This window comes from Mustela lutreola, chromosome 7 (genome assembly GCF_030435805.1).
Source record: "Mustela lutreola isolate mMusLut2 chromosome 7, mMusLut2.pri, whole genome shotgun sequence".
Lineage (NCBI taxonomy): Eukaryota > Metazoa > Chordata > Mammalia > Carnivora > Mustelidae > Mustela > Mustela lutreola.
In genome coordinates this window covers 141,654,434-141,676,636 of record NC_081296.1, presented here as the reverse complement: position 1 = coordinate 141,676,636, position 22,203 = coordinate 141,654,434, and the positions used below count along the sequence as shown (strand labels likewise).

The window sequence follows — 22,203 nt, the reverse complement described above, 5'->3', positions numbered from 1 at the left end:
CTACGTTACGGCACGTTAAAATATAAAATCACCGTGTACCGTGATAAATCTGTCTACCCCATCCTGTTCCATCGCTTGAAATTTCTATTAATTTATCTGCCTTTGGAAGTAGTACATCCTTCCAACCCTGGCGTGGCTATTTTTCTCACCCGAGGGCCTCCAGCTCGCGCCAAGGGCCAACACAGTTCTTGCTCACATCGGGCGCATTTGTGACTTTTCATTAGTCACCAGCTGTATAGAATTCTCCCGGGCCTTTAATAAGCATCGCAAATACTAGCCTCACTGTTCCCAGGTGTTCCATAAACATCATAAAACGTCGGCCAGGATGCTGACGAGGTTCTAGAGACAGGGTTTGGGAGAGTGAAGGCTCGCGTTGGGGACCCGTCCACGCACCTGGCAGGGTGGTTCTCCCCGCGCAGAAAGGGGTGTCCCGGAGCCCGCCCCCGGGGCCCCGTCGGCGTCCGCGCGCGCTTCTCCCGGGCGCCGGCAGGAGGCGCCCGCGGTGGCCGAAGCGCCGCGCGCACCCGCGGGAAGCCGGCCCGGGGGGCGGAGGGAGAGGAGAGGAGGGGCTGGAGGGGGCGCGGCTTGCTCCGGGTCCCTCCCGGGCGCCGGGCCTCCCTGTCCGCCGGGTCCGAGGCTGGTGGCCGGCGGGGGTCGCGGCGACGGCGGCGGCGGCGGCGGCGGCGCTGGCGGGCCGCGGGCGCGGGGGCCTGGCTCTGGCTCCGGGTGTTGGGAGACAAGATGGCGGCGGCGCTGTGGAGGCTGGTCTCCTCCTCTTCTCCGCTCTCCTCCGCCCCGCCGCTCGCCGCCTCCTCGGTCTCCTCCTCCTCCTCCTCGTTAGCTGCCTCCTCCTCCTCCTGCAGCAGCCCTAGCGACCGCCGGAGCGCCGGCCCGCTCTCCCGGAGCTCCGGAGGGGGATAGACGGGGCAGCTGCGGGCTCCGGCGACCGAGGCCGAGCTGGGGCCGGGGCGGGGACGGCGGCGGCGGCGGCGGCGGCGGCGCCGGGTGGGGATGGGGTCGCAGACGCTGCAGATCCTCCGGCAGGGGGTGTGGGCCGCGCTCAGCGGGGGCTGGTACTACGACCCGCACCAGGCCACCTTCGTGAACGCGCTGCACCTCTACCTGTGGCTCTTTCTGCTTGGCCTGCCCTTCACCCTCTACATGGTGAGTGTGGGGGCGGGGAGGAGGGTGGCCCCTTCCCGCTTGCCCTCGTCGGGGACCCGGCAGCGCTGGCGTTCCCGAGTCCGGCGGGTGCTCGCGCCTCCCGGGCTCCCGGCCGGGGTCGCGCCCTCTCCTCTCCCCGGCGCGCGCCCGCCGCCCCCTCGGGGCCCGCCGCCCCACTGGCTGTGGTGCTCCCCTCCCCCACCGAGTCCCCACTGTCTCCTCTTTAGGGTGTCCCCTGTGGCGGTGATGACAGGAGGGACGAAGCAGCAGCAGCAGCAGCAGCCCCCAGCTGGCTCCCCCGTGTGCCCCACCCTTTTACGGGGAAATAGTAGCCTTCTAGGCCCGGCCTTAGGGGGTCCTGAACCTGTAGCCCCTCCAGCCTGTCCCCCCGGGAGGGAAGCCCAATTAGGGCTCCCTGCCCTCCCCGTTTTGTGGCAGGCGCTGAGCACTCTGCCCTGAGGGACGCCGCATTCATCCTTGGCACGCGTGCTTATTTGCGCTCCGTTCCCCGGGCGCCCGGGCACCCCTTGGGCACTCCCTTCACCCGAGGCGGTTCGCTCTGCTCTGCACCTCGCCTCTAATCCGCGTGCGGGGGCCCTCGGAGCGGGAGGGGAACGCGCGCGGCTCTGTTGGGAACGTGACTGTGGGGCGGCCGGCTCGGACTCCAGAGTGGATCGTGGTGGACAACCCGGCTCCTAACCTCCCTGCCTCTAAAAATCATTGTTTTTGCTTACCACGGGTTCTTTTCTGTCCAGCTCTGTGGTCACTGGCTGCTGTGTTTCCAGGCCAGCCTCGGTAGGGGTGGGGGGAGGGAGCGGGGGAGATACGGGGAATCTGGCTGGCATTTCAGATTTGTTTGGATTCGTTCAAGGCCGTTTACTGATAGGGAAAAGGAAGTACTGCCTGTTGCTGAAGTCAGTGCGATCAGCTTCTCAGAATGATCTAGTTTGTTACGCTGTATTTTCGCTGGAAGTTGTACGCGCATTTTTTTTTTTTTTTAACACATTAGGTTAGGGTGGGGCATGAGGGCTACTCGTGGAAGAGAGATGATACTTAAACTTCAGTTATTTATTTATTTTTTTAAAGGTTCAGTTAAGTTTTTAAAGTAACCGGAAGGCAGGACAGGGTGAAAACTTTTTATTTTAGAATTCCTTTTAGTATCTGTCTGTTAACTTTGTGGCTCTTCCTCGAGCTGTATAGTACAAGTGCTGGATTAGAAAGTCTGGGAGTACGCCTAAGTGCTAAAGAGAGGATACCAGTTCTTCCCTAAGTGAAGCTCCTTTTCACTGATTGGCAGGAAAAGTGCCAGCTTGGGGGAAGATGTGCGAAATTTCACATTCTCAGGCGGATTTTAGTTTTTCATTAAACTTGTTTTGAAGGGACTTATGCGGGAGGTAAAAAAAAAAAAAAGGATTAAAAAATGCTGATGACTGATGACTTATTTTTTTAGGGGACTTGTTCAGTCTTGTCCCATTCTGAAAATTTATCATGATCATGAAGTGTTATAATTTTCAATTAATTCTGGCTTAGGGGGTTCTGTTTGCACTGCTCTACCTTCCAGGAATATGACATCATTAAGGAACAGGTTAATTACTTCAGGTGTAAGAATCCTCAGGCTGTCACAGAGCTTTCATAGCAGATTTCTCTTCTATCCAGGAGAATTGTAAATTTAAAACTGAAACTGGTACTTGAGATGTGAGGATTAGTTGCTGTGTTGCTGTGTGATGTTTCCTTGTAAGCACGTGAACTGTGTTAGCGGCTAAGTCTTTGTGTAATTAGCAAACATTACTAAAGGAAATTAGAGCAAATAGAAAGCAATACATTGCGTTTACCCTTTCATTTTGGGAGTTTATTCAGTTAAATTTAATTCACAAGCATTTGAGTGTCTACTGCGTGCTGGGCAGTTTGCTAGGTTCTGGGGAAATTGCTTTACTGACTTTATTGTCTTGTTAATGGCAAGCCTGCTTTTTCCTAATCTTTTTTTTTTTTTAAAGATTTTATTTATTAATTTGACAGAGAGAAATCACAAGTAGATGGAGAGGCAGCCAGAGAGAGAGAGAGGGAAGCAGGCTCCCTGCCAAGCAGAGAGCCCGATGGGGGACCCGATCCCAGGACCCTGAGATCATGACCCGAGCCGGAGGCAGCGGCTTAACCCACCGAGCCACCCAGGCGCCCTTTTCCTAATCTTTTAAAATATCTCCTTGGTTCATCTTTCTCTCTTTTCACATCTGGTTCATCAAATCTTGTGGGTTCTCTCTTCAAAACGTAACTCAAGCCCAGTTAATCATCGTCATCACTCACTTGGTTCAGGCTACCATTATGGCTCCCCTGGATTATTGCAGGGTTTTAATGAGGTTCACTGCTTTTATTCTTTTTTTTTTTTTTTTTAAGATTTTATTTATTTATTTGACAGACAGAGATCACAAGTAGGCAGAGAGGCAGGCAGAGAGAGAGGAGGAAGCAGGCTCCCTGCTTGAGCAGAGAGCCCGATGCGGGGTTCAATCCCAGGACCCTGGGACCATGACCTGAGCCGAAGGCAGAGGCTTTAACCCACTGAGCCACCCACGCGCCCCCACTGCTTTTATTCTTTATTCTCTCTTCTTGTTACAGAAATCTGAGTGATTCTTTATTTTTTTTTTTTTTAAAGATTTTATTTATTTGACAGATCACAAGTAGGCAGAGAGGCAGACAGAGAGAGAGGAAGGGAAGCAGGCTCTCTGCTGAGCAGAGAGCCCAATGTGGGGCTTATCCCAGGACCCTGGGATCATGACCTGAGCTGAAGGCAGGGGCTTTAACCCACTGAGCCACCCAGGCGCTTCCTGAGTGATTCTTTAAAACATGAATCAGATCATGGCACTCTTCTGCTCTCAGAGCCTGCCCTCCCATGTGTCTCTATTATGCCCCACCCCTTTGCCTTCTTAGAATTTTTCCCACATAATAACTAATATTCCTGCCTCAGGGCTTTTGCGCTTGCCTCCCTCCAACCCCCTGTGACTCCTACCCTCCAGATATCTGTGTGACTTGCTCCACTTACTCAGAATTCAGTTCTATTTGAAGCTCTCCCTGATAACTCTATGTAACATAGCAACCTTCCAGCTCCTACAGTATTTTCTAGCCTTCCTTCCCTCCTTTTTTTTTATTTTTTAATATCTCTTATCACTAATTGATACATGTTAGTATCTCCTATCTCATTGGAGTATTAGCTTTGAGGAGGGCAGAGACTTGACTTTGTTCACTGCTGTGTTGTCAGGACCTAGATCAGTGCCAGGCACGTAGTAATCACGCAGATATTGAATGATCAGAAGTGTACAAGACACAGCTGCCTTCAAGGAACTTGAAGTCTATCTAGCTTGGGCGTAAGGAACAATTTACAAGCATTAGAACTGTTGTGAAAAGGTAAGTACAGAGTGACCTTGAGTTTATAGTCAGGATTGATTCTAGTCAGGGGCAGTCAGCAAAGATGATTTGTCAACATTTTCATTTATTTTATTTATTCATCTGAGATTTTATTTATTCATCAGAGAGAGAGAGTGCGCATGTGAGGCAGGGGGAGGGACAGACTGAGAAGCATACTTTCTCCTGAGCAGGGAGCTGGGCATGGGGCTTGATCCCAGGACCTGGTTCATGACCTGGACCCAAGGTAGAGGCTTAACTGACTAAGCCACCTCGGTATCCCAATTTGTCAGCATATTCAGAAACATTACTAGTTCTGCTGTATTAAGGCAGATGGTTGAACGTATACACTTGAAGCAAAATCCAGCATTCTATGTAAAAATAAAATCTGACAGTTATAGATTATTTGTATGTTCTTCCAATAATAATTATAAAGGATAGTGCCTAGAAAGTGAATAGGTTCTGTATCCCAAACGCTGTGTTCTCATTTTACTGATGAGGACACCTGAGGTCAGTCAGCCCCAGGGGTCAGGCAGATAAAGAGCTGGGATTTATAAGGGCTTTTGTAGCCATTGTATAGCCACTGTCTAGGTAGTTTTTGTTTTTTCTTTTTTAATTTTTAATTATTTTTTACTTTTAAAGACTTTCTTTATTTGAGAGAGAGAGAGTGCGAGCATGTGTGTGGGAGAGCATAAACCCGGGGTGGGGGGGCTGGGGTAAGGCAGCGCAGAGAGGGAAAGGGAGAAGCAGGCCTCCTGCTGAGCAGGGAACCCTACTTGGGGCACGATCCCAGGAGCCCAGGACCTGAGCCGAAGGGAGGTACCCAACCAGCTGAGCCACCCAGGTACCCCTGTTTGTTTTTTTAAATGAAAGACCCAAAGTCTATGAAGACGTAGTGTGTTAAATTAGGTAGAGTCTCAGGACTTTCTGTATAGAAGTAAAACACTTTTGCTATTATTAGCTTTTTTGGATACTTTGAAATGTAGAATTTATAGTTTCTGCAATTATAAATCATTAAGCAGTGAAAATGGAGAAGTAATTTTTCCTTCTTTCACTGCCCCTTCTGTTTCTCTTAAGGCACTCACCCCATTTGCTCTTGCTGTACAGTTGGCCCTTGAACAACATGAGAGTTAAGGGCACCAACCCCCACTCAGTTGAAAATCCACGTGTAACTTTTGACTTCCCCCACCCCCTAAGACTTGACTACTAACAGCCTACAGTTGACCCTAAGCCTTACTGGTTACATAGTCAAGTAACATATTTTGTATGTTATATGTATTATGTGCTGTGTTATAATAATAACGTATTATTATATAGGTATATATATATATAAGGTATAATTAATAAGGTAAGCTAGAGAAAAGAGTGCTAAAATCATAAGAGAAATTCCATTTATAGTACTGTGTTGTATTTATCTGCATGTCAGTGGACCCATGTACTTCAAGCAGGTGTTGTTCAAGGGTCAACTGTAATCATTTTTGCACATGACATGTGACAGATGGTGAGCTTTGTAGTCATGGCTTTGTGGCTTCTTTGTGTTGTGGAAAGCAGATTGTAATTGGTGTTATCTTGATTTGTGAATTTTGTCTCTTACTGATTGTAAGTCCTTCGGGTATAACTCTCTACCTTTCTGAACCTTGATTTACTCATTGTGAGGTATTTCATGTGTATTTTGCAAGCAAATATTTATGAAATAAAAAATTATTCACCTTCAGAGTGGCCTTTAGTAAATGCCATTTTTTGAAAGAATGGCCAATTAGAACCGTGTTACCTCTATAATGCTGTATGACTGGAGGACATTAGATAACTTTTGATTTATTGGTCAAACCATTATCTTATTGCTTATTGTTTTCTTCTCCAAAGAGCTATATCCTTAGGTGATGAACTATATAACATTAAAATCTGTTTACATAAGTGGTTCTTAGACTCCATTTGATGTCAGAATCGCTTGAACATGTTAAAGAAGAGCTTGTGCGCGTGGTCATTCTGATCCAGAGTATCTGGAGGGTGGCCCGTTTGTTTGTATTTTATAGACATCCAGGCCAGTTTAAAAAACCTGATTGATACACCCCTAAGTTCCATCCTCTGACCTAAATCCAGCTGCCTACTCATCATATCCTCTTGGCTGTCCTGCGGGCATCTCAGAGATACCAGGTCTAAATTGGTCTTGAGTCCCTGCTAACCCTTCCGACACCACCACGACCAACTTGTTTTCTTCATCTGTCACCTTAGTTAATGGCACCATGGCATTGTGTATGTAGTTGCTCATACTGTCTCCCTCCCCCTTGAGTTATGAGCAAATCTTACCAGTTCTTCTGTCAGAGTATCTCAGACCTTCCTTCCACTTCCAAGTTCACACTGTTTATCTTTTTCTTTTGTCTGTCTACTAAAGCCTCGATGACACTGATTCTGCCGTTGTCTGCAGTGTGTCCTGTAGATACATCACTGGACTTTCGGTTACTTCAGCCTACGGGGCCCATCTTCCTTCAGGGCCTTTGCCCATGCTGTGACTCCTGAAGGGATACTCTAACCTCTGCTCTTTGCAGAGCTGGCTGCTGCTTGGTCCTTAGGGCTGGGCTTCGATATCCTCTCCTCAGAGAGGTCTGACCTAATAACCATAAGCAAGTTCTCCTCTCTTTTCCGTCATTCCACCCTGTAACGTGCTTTCATGGTTTTAACCATAAACACGTACTTACATCTTTGTTCACTTATTTGCTGTCTCTAATACCTCTCCCCCACCAATGCCTTGTACATTCTGTGACGCTTGGCATCATGTGATCTCGCGGGCATTGTGTATCCAGTGTCTGTCCTCATGCTTAGCTGCTAGAAGCTTTGACTAAATATTTGTTAAAGGAATTTTTTTATGATATATGTGAACCTTCTTTAGACTTATTAACATAACTGATAGAGAATATTTGGGGATGGGGAATTATTGTGGTAGGCCATATTGTATGGTGGAGTTATATCTCACCTGGGGGTTGGGTTCAGTATCAGTGTGCACGACAAAAATCAAATATAGAATTATTGAAAAATCAAATGTAGAATAACTCTTGAAAAGCCCTTAAATCACTCAGAGTGTAGCATATATGTTTTTTTTTGTATATGCAACTAAATAAACATATATACACACATACATAAAGTAATATATACTATATAAATCTATGGAGAGATTATATTAAAAAACTAAATTATCCATATCAAATTTATGAAGATTTCAATTTTTCTTCTAGATTATTCTATTGTATTTTCTGTAGATGATGTTTATCATCTATAGAATGATAAACCCTTTATTCAGAAGGATTTTTCTGAGGCCCTCATGTCATTTTCTTTTGCAAAGATTTAAAAATATTTTAAATATGTAAACAAGATTTTATTATGATGAGTATAGGACTAAAACAGCTTATGTTTCCTAAAAAGTTTTAGGTAAGTTATTGTATTATAAGTTAACAATTAAATGTGATTATTTATAAGTATCTTCTATGTCCTTTAGGAAAAAAATTGATGAATAGTTGGTGGTCTGTTTTGACCTATATCCTGTGCCTTTTCATACCTAACATACAGTTAGTATTAAGGTATATGCAATTGTTTCCATAATTGGCTATGACATTTTGAAAAAGATTTTATTTATTTATTTGACAGAGAGAGATCTCAGGTAGGCAGAGAGGCAGGCAGAGAGAGGGGGAAGCAGCCTCCCCACTGAGAAGAGAGCCTGACGCGGGGCTTGATCCCAGGACCCTGAGATCATCACCTAAGCTGAAGGTAGAGGCTTTAACCTACTGAGCCACCCAGGTGCCCCTGGCTATAACATTTTTATAACTCTTGTCTCTATATTATGTCACCTATAATAAATTAAGGATACATTGTGCAAAGAGAGTTTACAAATGAAGTTCCCAAGAAAGCAGCCATATTTGTCATCTTGTAGAAATGCTTGTGAATTTACAAAAATGGCTATTGATTGCTAAAATCTTTTAGTGTCTTGTTAAAGATGGAATATTTTCTACCTTTTGAGAAATTACTCCCAGTTGTTAAATCACTTGGTAATTGAAGAACTAGGAATGTTTCTATTCCTTTTCCTGCCTTCAAATACATATATTTAACCACATAGTTTGCTGAAAGTTAAATTTGTCCAGTATTTTACTGAAAGTTAAATTTTTCCAGTATTTTATTTTATTCATTTGTTTTTAAAAGATTTTATTTATTTATTTGACAGAGGAAGAGAGAGGCAGGCAGAGAGAGAGGGGGAAGCAGGCTCCCTGCTGAGCGGAGAGCCTGATGCGGGGCTTCATCCCAGGACCCCGAGATTATGATGCAAGCTGAAGGCAGAGGCCCCACCCACTGAGGCACCCAGGCGCCCCTCCAGTATTTTCTTATGAGAATTTCAGACATAGAGAAGAGTTGAGAGAATTTTACCCACCACCTGGCTCCTATCTTTTTTAAAATTACATGTTGTGTGTCTTTGTATCCCTCTATCTATTAAGACCTATTTTAAAAGAGGGATGCTTGTGAAGTAAGTTGTAGACACCATTATAGATCACCCTAAACATTTCAGCGTGCATATCATTAGCTAGAGTTCTAATAGGCACAAATCCTAGTAAACCATTGGATGAATTTTGAATTTTGATAAATGCATGCACCTGTGTAGTACGACTTATGATGTTGAACATTTATGTCAGCCCAGAAACTTCCTGCTTGCTTTTCCCAGTCAACTCACCCCTATTCTGAATTTTTTCCCCATCGTAGATTAGTTTATCCTATTCTAGAACTTCATTTAAATGGAGTCATTCAGCATTACCTTTGTGTAAGCCTTCTTCATTCAGCATAATGTTTTTGAGATTTATTTAGGTCGTATATATCAGTAACTTGTTCCTTTTCTACTGATGAGCAGTGTTCTTTTGTATGAATGTATGAGAGTTTATTCATCTTTATCTAGTCTCCTGTAGAGAGGACCTTCTTTCACTTTTTGGCTTTATGTAAAAGGTGTCACCCCAACATGAGGGTAGGTTTTATGAGGACTCAAAAGAAACTGGAAAACTTTATTAATTATTAAAAGTATCTTCTCTCCCCAAATAAGAACATGTTTTAATTTAAAATGAATTAGTGATAATTGTATACTTTATCCTCTCATTTCAATTTTTGTGCTCCTTAATAGTGTACTTCTCTTTGCTTAGTATTTAGATTTTTCCATCAGTGTAGTAGAATCTTTGTTCAATTGTATATGTATGTGTGTGTGTGTGTATTATATTATTTGTTATATATTATATATATACTCGTGGGTTTTTTTTTGCTAACTCCGAAATTACAGGTAAGTAAAAAGAAGAAAATAAAACCACGTGTAATCCCATTCACCCAGTTTGTTGAACATTTTAGTAACCAGAGTGTATTTGGAGCTTATAAATATGTATTACGCTTCTTTCTTACAAAAATGGGTTTGTGAAATTTGTACTGTTTTGAAGCCTTCTATTTTTTCTTGACTATAAATTGTAAATGTTTCCACGTGGGGAAAAAAGTAACAGTTTTAATAGCTCTGTAGTAGGTCATAGTATAGATGTATTATAGTGTATGGAATAATTTTCCGTTATTATATAGGTTGTAATTTTTAGCTGTTGAGAAAACACTAGGGTGAATATTCTTACAGTTAAATCTTTGTGTTAGTCTTTTGTATAAATTCCTACAAGTAGACTTATTAAGGAATATGCATATTTGTGTTTGATAACCATGCAGTTTACAATGAGTGAATCTTTATATTGAGAGAGAACATAGTGAGGGAATGCTGAATAATAATGCAAGGCTCCCGAGAAGGCGGGAGAGGTTTATGGTTCGGAGAGCGCAGGTCGTAAGGGATCATCCTCGGAGAGGAGGAATGCTAGTGGAAGAGGGGATGAACAGTTGGTGCTGAAAGTTGAGGGAGGTTTTTAAAAATTTTGATGGTCTCCTTGAAATACAGTGTTTTCTGTTGAGAGTGAGGGGGGAGGGGAGAAGGATATTCAAGGTTTGAGGAGGATTTCCAGAAGATGAAATGCTATCCTGGTTTTTACAGAGTGGGGAAGTGAACTGACCAGCAAGGGGTGATAGGGTTGTCGGGCAATTTTGGGGAAACCTTTGAAGAGCATGAGTTCAGATTGTTGAAGAGGAATGTTCAGGAGAGAAATTTGGGGTAAAATTTACTTATAAGTTATCACCTCTGGATAGTTGTCACCTACAGGGGATAAACCCCAGGGCACAAGTAGATAAGATCTGTGGAAAAAGTGTAATTCATTATAAAGAAAATGAGAGACAGAACTCCAAGGCCTTAAAAATGAGCGGTTAAAAATCAGCAAAGAAGGCAAGAAAGGCAAGAGGAAAACGAAGAGAGGGATCTGTTACAGAAGTCCAGGAAAGAGAGTATTTTGAAAAGAAGAAAATGGTCAAGACCAAACCAAACCAACTTGCCCTCTCAAAAGGCTGTCCTGATTTAAATTTTTCATTGGCATTGTTGAGAGTGGGCACCTGGGTGGCTCAGTCAGTTAAGCATCTGCCTTTGGCTCAGGTCATGATCCCAGGGTCCTGAGATGGAGTCCTGTGTTGGGCTCCCTGCTCAGCAGGGTGTCTGCTTCTCCCTCTGCCCTTCCTCCTCTCTCCCACTTGTTCTCTCTTTCCCTCTCTCAAAAATAAATAAAATCTTCCAAAAAACCCCCCAAACCAGTGTTGAGAGTACTTCCCACCTCCACTCAATACTTTACCAAACAGGGTGCTATTGTTGTAAATGTCTTATTCAATAGAATGTTAAATAAAGTCATTTCAGTAATATTCTGTTTTTGACACTAGAGTTTCTCTTGAAATACTTAATGCACACTCAGTACAGATAAAGGATTTTATGGCACTGATGTGTATCACGTAACATCTTTGTTCTCTTTCCCATGTTCTGTAGTCGGATAATTTTCATAGCAGGCAACTGATAAAAAAGCAGAATTTTTTTTTGAGAAGAGGTTGATTGTTTCTTCCTGTTATCCAATTTGAGGTAAATCAGATGGTTTTCCTGTGTTTCTGCATAGCTGGGGAGGGCGGAGAGTTATTCTGTAGGTGGGCTAGGACACTTGAGATAGCCAGGAAGAGTAACACAAGAATGGCATTGACTAATGGTATGGAAAAGGGCAGATTGCAACACATATTTTTCTACTGTTGTCATCTATCTTTAATATATAGGCACACTTTACCAAATTACAGTAAAATTAGTAGCTACTGATTCTGATTGCTCTGCTTATTTCCTGAAAAAGTTGGTCAAATGCTTTCTTTGGTAGAATTGTAAAATAGTTCAGAATTTCCTTCTCTTCTTTTATCATTAGAACCCAAGGGGTTGTATCTTTTTAAACTTGCACTGCTGGTGCTAGTCTCTGTTGCTTTGTGTTATGATAAGAAAGAAAAAACCTAGGGAAAGGCAAGCCATTTCCTTTTGAGGTTTTTAGGGGGAAAAAAAAAGTCCTATTCTGTAGAGCTTTGTACAGACCAAATAGAACCCTGAGTGCCAACTGTGCTGAGAATAGGCAGGAAGATTAGTCACAGATTTGAGAAGCTTGAATTATGTATCTGGGTGTTTTCCTTTTCCTATACCCTTCCTTACTCCCTGAGTGTTGTCTAGACATAAACTAAACAGATTCAGCCACTGAAGTTATCTTTAAAACTTTGTATTTTGAAATAGCTTTAGATTTACAAAAAAGTTACAAAAATAGTATAGAGAGTTTTTGTATACCCTTTCCCCAGCTTTCTCTAATATTAAAATCTTACATAACCATGGTGCATTTACTAAAATGAAGAAGTTAACACTGGTACTGTACTATTAACAAACTATAGACTTTATGTAGATTTCACTAGTTTTCCCACTAATGTCCCCTTTCTGTTTTAGGATCCAATCCAGGATACTAAATTGAATTTAGTATCCTCGGGGCACCTGGGTGGCTCAGTGGGTTAGGCCTCTGCCTTTGGCTCAGGTCATGATCCTGGGGTCCTGGGATCCAGCCCTGCATCGGGCTCTCTGCTCAGCAGGGAGCCTGCTTCCCTTCCTCTCTCTCTGCCTGCCTCTCTGCCTACTTGTGATCTCTGTCTGTCAAAAAAAAAAAAAAAAAATCTTTATGAATTTCGTATCCTCATTGTTAATACGGTTCTCTTCCTGCTTTCCTTTACCATGTTGGGATTCTATTTTTTAAGGAATCTTATGATTTATAACTACTTATCAAATTGTATATTATAAGAAAAATTAGTGAAAGTTTTTATGTCTGGGACCAGTACACTTGAGATGGACACAAGAGCAGTGTATTCTGAATGATTTTTGAATCATGCATTGACCATTAACCTGTGTTATACTGTTTTTAAAGTTGAGATAGTTCACAGACGAAAAATTGTAAGAAACGACGTAATCCTAATCCCTGGCTTTAGACATCATTCATGCAAAATGGACAGCAGTGTCTTAGCTTCCTGTATACTGCTGTTCTTCCTAATTTATAAATTAGAGGCCATGAAACAAATACACAACCATATTACAGGGTAGAATATGATTAATTCCTTATGTGTCATTCAGTGTTCAGGAATTGGAAGGAGGATGCAGATATTTCCTGAAAGTCTTTATGCAAAGGATAATTCTACGTTGAAAACATTTATTGTATGCTGGGCACTGTGGCAGGCCTTGCGGGAGGGCCTTTATGAGGTTTGTTATGTGAGCTGGCGCAATGGATCCCATATCTTCCCACCAGCGAAATGAATCTTTGTTCTGGAGGAAAGATTGTTTATTAAAAGAGAATATGTTCTGAGGTGTGGTGATTTGCTCTGTTATGAAGACTTTTATAGTAATATATCCAACATACTGAGTCTTCCTCAGTGAATTATTTTTTAAACTTCACACAATAGCATTTATGCTCATAATATTACTGCTTCTGAATAAGTTATCTGGAATGGTTAAATAAAACATATAAAAACAAATAGGTAAAAAGAACCCAAATATACCATTATCGTTTGCAGTATCTTATTGATGCCACAGCATATGCCACAGATGAAGCATTGCATGTCATTTCCACAAGCATCACAGGCCCTTAAGACAGAAACCAAGTGAACTTTGCAAGGGAATAAAGAGGGCTTTTGGGGCACTTTAGTAAGAAAATCCTCAATTTAAAGACTTTTTTTTAAAAATGAGAATAAATTTACTTGATCTAATAAAATTATACTTTATTATCAAAATATGTTTTTTTCAGTCCTTTATGCCACAGGAATATTAAAATATGCAGTATGTGCTATTGAAGAGTAAGCTGAGAAATTTTTAAAAAATTTCTTAACATGAATTTTCATATGAACAAGAGGGTTGAAAGAATAACCCATGTTCATCCATATGTCTATTTAGATTCAGCAATTATGAACCTTTTAAAAAATCATATTTATGGGGCACCCAGGTGGCTCATGTGGTTAAGAGGCTGACTCTTGATATTGGCTCAGGTAACAATCTCGGAGCCAGGAGACTGAGCCCCGCAGGCTCTCTGCTCAGTGGTCAGCGCAGAGCCCACTTGTCCCTCTCCCCCTCCAGCCCTCACCCTGCTAGGGCACACGCATGCTTTCTCTCAAATAAATAAAAATCTTAAATCATATTTGCTTCAAACATATGCTGATGTATGATGGACTGTACATATATCTGTATACACACTCTTACACATGTATGCATCTGATACATCATGACTCTTTACCACTAAATGCTTCAGGGTTCATCTTTGTATTCCTAACACTTCTACCATTTTGAAGATAATTAATAGTTCTCTTATACCTAACATCTAGTTTATATTCAAACTTTCCCAGTTATCCTGAAAATGTCATTTAGAGCTAGTTTTTCCAAACCAGGGATCTAGTGTTAATCATAGCTGACTTTTTAAAAACTCAAGGCTAATTATCTTTTTTTTTTTTTTTAAGATTTTATTTTCTAGAGAGAGAGAGCGCACAAGTGAGGGGTAGGGCAGAGCAGGGAGACTGATGAGGGGCTTGATCTCAGGACCCTTGGGATCACAACAAGGCAGATACCTAACCCACTGAGTCACCCAGGCACCTGAAGGCTGATTATCTTATAGAATGTCCTACATTATGGATTTGTCTAATTGTGATGTCATTTTTTCCTCTCTATTCTCTGTCGTTCCTGCAAACTTAACCTTTATTTTATTGTCCAAAGTTATAGTTTCTAGAACTTACAAATTAAAATATGTATTGTTGCTTTTCCTTTGTTTGGGTAATCTTACATATCTACTGACAGATTTTACTGGCATCATTTTTGTTCCTATTTCATATTATGCAGGTCACTGTTACTCAAGCTTTCATTATGTGTCTATTTTGGCTTTCTTATTGAAACTGTATTGGTACATAAAATAAGGAAAGTCAAAGTCATTGTAATATCACAGAATGCACCACATAGCTCTTCCCACTATTTTAGGCATGGGCATGTGGCTTTCAGCTAATTATAACTTATAGTTTTTTGCTTATTAATAGGTTGAGGAGAATTAGAATTCTCCATGGGTTGGTTTCAAACTATGCCCTTCACTCCTCTGCTCAGTCTGAGACACTCACTATTCATCTCTTTTTTTCTTCTCCTGCAGCAAAACGTGTATCACAGCTCAGGCTAGAGTGAGGCTGTTGTAGAGATAACCCTGAGTCTGCTTTTTATTTGTAAAGCAAGTTATTGAGTTTATGTTCTTTACTAGTGTCTGTCACGATGCTCTACTTGAGAATTGCTGGCATGTAGCATGGGACACAGGCTTATTTATAGGTGATACATGGGATAGAGATAATGTTAACTTTCTTTCCTTTTTTTTTTTTGACAGAGATCACAAGTAGGCAGAGAGGCAGGTAGAGAGGAGGAAGCAGGCTGCCTGCTGAGCAGCGAACCTGATGCGGGGTTCTTTCCCAGGACCCTGAGATCATGACCTGAGCTGGAGGCAAAGGCTTAACCCACTGAGCCATCCAGGCGCCTCTGATGTTAACTTTCTTAAAAAAAGAACCCAAACCCACTATCTAATCCTGTGAATTAACTTGCCCTAGGTTCTATTTTGCTTCATTCCGATAAATCAGTACCAGAGAGGAGATTCTGGATATGTGTATTTTGAAAAACAGCAACCCCTAAATGTACCAACAGAAAATGCCTATACGTGTGACTCTGATAGACACCTCAAGTTAACAGTTACTAGCCTGGGAGGTCTTACTCTTTTTTTTGTGAACGTCTGAAAATACCTTACTGTTTCCTGGTTAGGTTGTTGGTTTAGGTCATCTGCACTGTCCAGCAGTGAGTGAATTACTGCATAAGTAATTCAGGCTGTAGCCTGCATTATCAGTATCAGTACTTGTATAGTACTGATAATAGTGTGCTTACATAGTGCTTTTTACCTGGTATGGTATATTTCTTGAGCATTTCACTTTCCAGATAAAAAAACCACCATTAGGTATTATCATGAAAATAATACTATCTCTAGAAACTGTATGCATATATACAGTCCATAATAAAAGTATCATCCAAAGCAAAAGACCACAGTAAGAACAAACAGTGCTGTGGTGCACATTTGTGTATATAAACTCTTGCTTGTGCGAGTGTACAGCATTAAGTTTCTAGAAAAGAAATGGCTAGGTCAAAGAATACACATATTTAAATTCACCCAGATGTTGCCAAATTACACCTCAAAAAAAGCTATTCCAGTTTATATTTTTACCAGTGTGAAAGGACCTATTTCCCTTTTTTCTCATCAACTTTGATTATTACAAATTTTTTGCAGTGTGATAGTGTGAAATGGCATCTTGTTTTAATTTGTTTCTTTAATAGTAAGTTCAAGTGTCTTTTCATATGCCTACTAGACATTTATATGTATGTATATATATTTTTTAAAGATTTTATTTATTTGACAGAGAGAGAGATCACAAGTAGGCAGAGAGGCAGGCAGAGAGCGGGGAAGCAGCCTCCCTGCTGAGCAGAGAGCCCGATACAGGACTCTATCCCTGGACTCTGAGATCATGACTTGAGCCAAAGGCAGAGGCTTAACCCACTGAGCCACTCAGGTGCCCCAGACGTTTATGTTTTTTAAATTGCTTCCTGTATCCTTTATCTTTTTTTGAAAGTCATGTTGTTGTGCTAAGTGATTTTTGAGAGCCCTATAAGTATCAGCTCTTTGTCATGTATTACATTTTCTCCCTACTTTGTCTTTTAACTTTGTAATTGCGTTTTTTGAACATACAAACTTAACATTTTTTAGTAGCCACATTTACTAGTTTTCTTCATGCTTATGAGGCCCTTCTGTGCTAAAAGTTTGTAAGAAAGGAATCCCTGTTTTCATCTAATTTTTTAAATTTGGGAATAAATTTGCATGGTTAGATTAAAACCACGCATACTACTCTAAAGGTGGTAAAAAGTTGCCCTTTTATACCAGCCCACCATCTTCCCAGTTCTCCACCTGCACCATCTCCCATAAGAAACCACTGTGAAGCTCACCACAACCTACAGATTCAAATTCCCCCACCTACGGTATTCTATATATTGTTCCGCCATGCTTAATATATCTTAAACATATGTGCATCAGTACCAAAAGGGCTTCTTCAGTGGTTTGGGTTTTTTTTTTTTTTTTTGGAGATATACTTGATGTGTAGCATTATGTTAGTTTCAGGTATACAACATAATTCAATATTTGTAGATACTGTGAAATGATCGCAATAAGTATAATTAACATGTCACCATGCAGCATTATAATTTTTTCGTGTGAAACCTTTTTTCTCTTAGCAACTTCCAAATACACAATGCAATATTATTAACTTTAGAGTATATCCCCATGACTTATTTATTTTGTAAACTGGAAATTTTTATCTTTTGACCTTCTTCACCCATTTTGTCTATCACCCCACCCCCACTTCTGGTAATTACCAGCCTGTTCTCTGTATTGATGAGCTCAGTTGTTTTAGTCCACCCCCCCCCCCCCCCCCTGACTTAATTCACTTAGCATAGTGCCTTCAAGGTCAATCCATGTTGTGGCATATAGCAATATTTCCTTCTCTTTTATGGTTCAGTAACATTCAATCATATATATATATATCATATATATATATGATATATATAAAATAATTTCTTTATCCATTCATTCATTGATGGACACTTAGGTTGGTTTCCATGTCTTGGCTGTTGTAAGTTATGCTGCAGTGAATGAAGGGGTGCATATATCTTTTCAGGGTAGTGTTTGTTTCTTTTGGATAAATACCCAGAAGTAGAATTGCTGCATTATATGTTCTATGTTTAACTTATTCAGAGACCGCAATACTGTTTTCCATAGTACCGATTTACATTCCCGTCAATGGTGCACAAAAGTTCTCTGTTCTCCACATCCTTGTCAACACTTGTTATTTCCTGTCTTTTTGATAATAACCCTCCCAACAAGTGGGAGGTAATACCTCCTTGTGGATTTGATTTGCCTTTCCCTGGTAGTGATGCTGAATACCTTTTCATATACCTGTTGGCCATCTTTATGCCTCTGGAAACATGTCTATTCAGGTCCTCCACCCATTTTTTTTAATCTGCTTGATGTTTTGCTGTGAGTTATAGGAGTTCTCTCTGTGTTTTGAATATTAGCCTTTTATCATATATAGGATTTGCAAGTATTTTCTCCATTCAGCAGGTTGCCTTTTTATTTTGTTGAGGGTTTCCTTTGCTGTGGAGAGCTTTTTAATTTGATGTAGTTCTACTTGTAGTTCTACTTTCGCCGCTTTTGCTTAAGGTGTCAACCCCTCCAAAAACCTCGCCAGGAGCTTCTATGTTTTCTTCTAGGAGATTTATGGTTTCAGGTCTTAGGTTTCTGAGTCTTTAATCCATTTTGAGTTACTTTGTATGGTGTAAGGCAGTGGTCCAGTTTCATTCTTTTGCAGCTGATTGTCCAGTTTTCTCAAAACCATTATTGAAGAGACTGTTCTTTCTCCAATGTTGTAAATCAATTGACCATATATGTGTGGGTGTATTTTTGGGCTCTTTATTCTGTTCTATGATCTATGTGTGTTTTGTGCCAATACCATGCTGTTTTAATTATTGCAGCTTTATAATGAAATCAGGGAGTGTGATGCTTCCAGCTTTGTTCTTTTTCCAGATTGCTTTGGCTCCTTTGAGTCTTTTATGGTCCCATACAAACTTTAGGATTGTTTCTTCTATTTCTGTGAAAAATGATGTTGGAATTTTGATAGGGATTGCTTTGGTCTAATTGCTTTGGGTAGCATGGACATTTTAGCAATTTTTTAAAAAAGATTCATGGGGGGGCAAATGGAGAGGGAGAGAGAGTCTCCCAACTCGGGGTTCAGTCTCCTGACCCTGAGATCACAACCCAAGCTGAAACCAAGAGTGAGATGCTTAACTGACTGCACCACCATGGTGTCCCTGGATATTTTAGCAATATTAATTATTTCAACCTGTGAGCATAGACTCCATTTATTTGTGATTTGCCTTCAGTTTCATCGTGTCTAATAGTTTTCAGTGTACAGGTCTTTTACCTCCTTGGTTAAATTTACTCGTAGGTATTTTATTCTTTTTGATACAGTTGTAAATGGGCTTGTTTTCTTAATTTCTCTGAAAACTTGTTATTAGTGTATGGAAACATTACAAGGATGCCTGAGTGGCTGAGTTGGTTGAGTGGCTGACTCTTGGTTTCAGCTCAGTTAATAATATTGGGTCATGGGGTTGAGTTCGCTGTTGGGCTTGGTGTTCAACAGGGAGTCTGCTTGAAGATTCTCTCCCTGTGCCCCTCTGTGCGCTCCCTCCTCCACCTCAAAAAATAAATCTTTAAAAAGGGAACACGTTTTTGTACATTGATTTTAAATCCTCAACTTTATTGAATTCATTGATTTCTTCTAACAGTTTTTTTGGTATTTTTGTTTAAACAGCCTTTGAAGTTTTCTAAATATAATATGCCATCTGCAAATAGTGAGTTTTATTTCTTCCTTTCCAATTTGGATGCCTTTTATTTCTTTTTCTTACCTAATTGCTCTGGCTTGGACTTCTAATACTATATTGAATAAAAGTGGTAAGGAGGGGAATGCTTGTCTTGTTTCTGATCTTTGAGGAGAAGCTTTCAGCTTTTCACTGTTAAGTGTAATATTAACTGTGGGGTTGTTATATAAGGCCTTCATTTTTTTTTTTTTTTAGTTTTTTTTTGAAATAGTAGATTTTATTTTATTTTTTTTTTAATTTTTAATTTTTAATTTTTTATAAACATATATTTTTATCCCCAGGGGTACAGGTCTGTGAATCCCCAGGTTTACACACTTCACAGCACTCATATAAGGCCTTCATTTTTAAGTGTAGTATTAACTGTGGGCTTGTTATATAAGACCTTTATGTTGAGGTATGTTCCTTCTATATCTGCTTTTTTTGAGAATTTTATAAATGGATGTTAAATTTTGTCACATGCTTTTTATGCATCTGTTGAGCTGATACATGATTTTATCCTTTATTTTGTTAATGTGGCCTATCACATTGATTTGCAGATTTTATTTTAAAATATTTTATTTATTCATTTGACAGAAAGTGCAAGCAGGGGGAACAACAGGCAGGGGGATAAGGAGAAACAGGCTCCCTGCTGAACAGAGAGCCCTATGGGGAGCTCTATCCCAGGACTCTGGAATCATGACCTGAGCCGAAGGCAGATGCTTAACTGAGCCACCCAGGCACCCCTCATTTGCAGATGTGAAACCATTCTTGCATCAAGTGGAATAAATCTCACTTGGTCATGTTGTAGAATTATTTTAATGTATTTTTGAATTTGGTTAATATTTTCTTGGGGATTTTTGCATCTGTGTTCATCTGGGATATAGGTCTGTAATTTTCTTGTGGTGTCCTTGTCTGGTTTTGGCATCAGGGTAATGCAGGCCTCATAAAATGAGTTTGGAACTGTTCCTTTCTCTTTCTTGGAAGTGTTTGAGAAGGATTGGTATTCTTTAAATGTTTGGTAGAATTCACAAGTGAAGCTAGCTGGTCCTGGATTTTTGTTTGTTGGGTTCAGTTTTTTTTAAATAGTTATATAGAATTCCATTGTGTGGATATGTTATATATACATATATATTTAATTTATATATCATATATAATGTATATATATATGTTTTATGTATGTTATATATAATGCATACATAACGTATATATTAGTATATATTGTGTATTTTATATATTATAAATACAGGTTTTATAGATAGATAGACATTTAATTTGTTTGCCAACTCCTGCTAACACAAACCATTCTGGGGTAAATAATTTGTATAAATGTCATCTCATGTGTCCGGGTATAGTATTAAGGTAAATTCCTAGAAATGAGATTGCTTGTTCAGAGAATAAATGCTTTTGTAATTTTGAAAGATACTGCGAAATTGTCTTCAGAGGTGTTGTATTCCTCACCTAGCATGCTTGGAAGCAGTACAGGAGAGTATGTTCATGCTCACACGTGCCACAGCCTCACATAGTTTTGCTGTTTTCATAGGTAAGAAATAGTATCTTAGAGTGGTTTGGTTTGCATATCTCTTACTTTGAGTGGGTTTGAACAGCTTTTCATAAGCTTAGGAGTTTTTTTCATTTCTCTGTGAAGAGTTCACGTGCTTTATCCATTTTCTCTTAGCTTGTTTCTTACTGATATCTGAGCACTGTTACATATTAAGGAGATTAGTCCTTTGTAATATAATTGCAAACATCTAATAATTTTTATAGTCTAGCCCATTTGGAATTTATTTTGCTGTAAGTAATGTGTGAACATCTGGTTAAAAAATTTTTTTTGACAGGCAGTTGTCCCAGTCAGCCTAATTTATTAAACCATCTCATATTTTTCTTAGTAGTTTAAATGCCATCTTTTTCATAATTTAAGTTTCCACTGGTGTATTTGGTTTCTGTTTTATCCGTTTTGGTAACCCTTATTTTATATATGTACATATTTTTCTTTCATAGTGTTTTTAGTCTTACTACATTTTTTGTTTAGTTTTGCCTTTTTTTTTTTTTTTGCTGTTGTTACATGTTTATCCATTTTGTTAAGTTTTTCAGGGATGCAATGGAATTTGTGATTGGAAGGCAGTGATTTTGTAGATTATGTCAAAGAGTGAAATTTGATGTCTTTATAATACTGAGTTAAGGTGATATCTTCCTTTCCTTTAGGTCCCTAAAGAAAATTTTCTCTTTAAGTTTTTTTTCCGTTAACCTTATACGTTTTCCCTTAGTATTATTATTCTTAGATTTTAATTTCCAACGTAGTGTAAATAGAACCATTTATTTTACTGTTTTTAACTGGTAATTGCTTATGTATGAGAAAACTATTGATTTTTTAAAAATAACATTTTATCTTTTTTAAGATTTTATTTATTGAGAGAGAGAGAGCAAGAAGGCACTAGCAGGGAGAGTAGCAGAGGGAGAGGGAGAAGTAGGCTCCCTGCTGAGCAGGGAGCTGGATGCGGGACTGGATCCCAGGATTCTGGGATCACAACCTGAGCTGAAGTCAGACGCTTAAATGGCTGAGCCACCCAGGCGCCCCCAAAATAATTTTTTTTTTAGAATAGTTGTAGATTTACAGAAAAGTTGCAAAGGTGGTACAAGAGATCCCATATATCCTGCACTCATTTTTTCCTATAGATTATATCTTGGATTACTATGGTACATTTATCACA

The 22,203-nt window shown here is 40.2% G+C and overlaps 1 protein-coding gene across 5 annotated transcripts in view; it reads left to right on the top strand.

Moving 5' to 3' along the window:
- The first annotated feature begins 674 nt into the window (after nt 1-674).
- PCNX1 (pecanex 1) overlaps nt 675-22,203 on the top strand; it is a 160,532-nt gene continuing 139,003 nt past the window's right edge. For all 5 annotated transcript variants that reach the window (XM_059182936.1, XM_059182934.1, XM_059182932.1 and 2 more), the window contains exon 1: nt 675-1,164. In XM_059182936.1, coding sequence (XP_059038919.1) covers nt 1,012-1,164 — 153 coding nt within the window. In that variant the 5' untranslated portion in view covers nt 675-1,011. The remainder of the gene's footprint in view (nt 1,165-22,203) is intronic.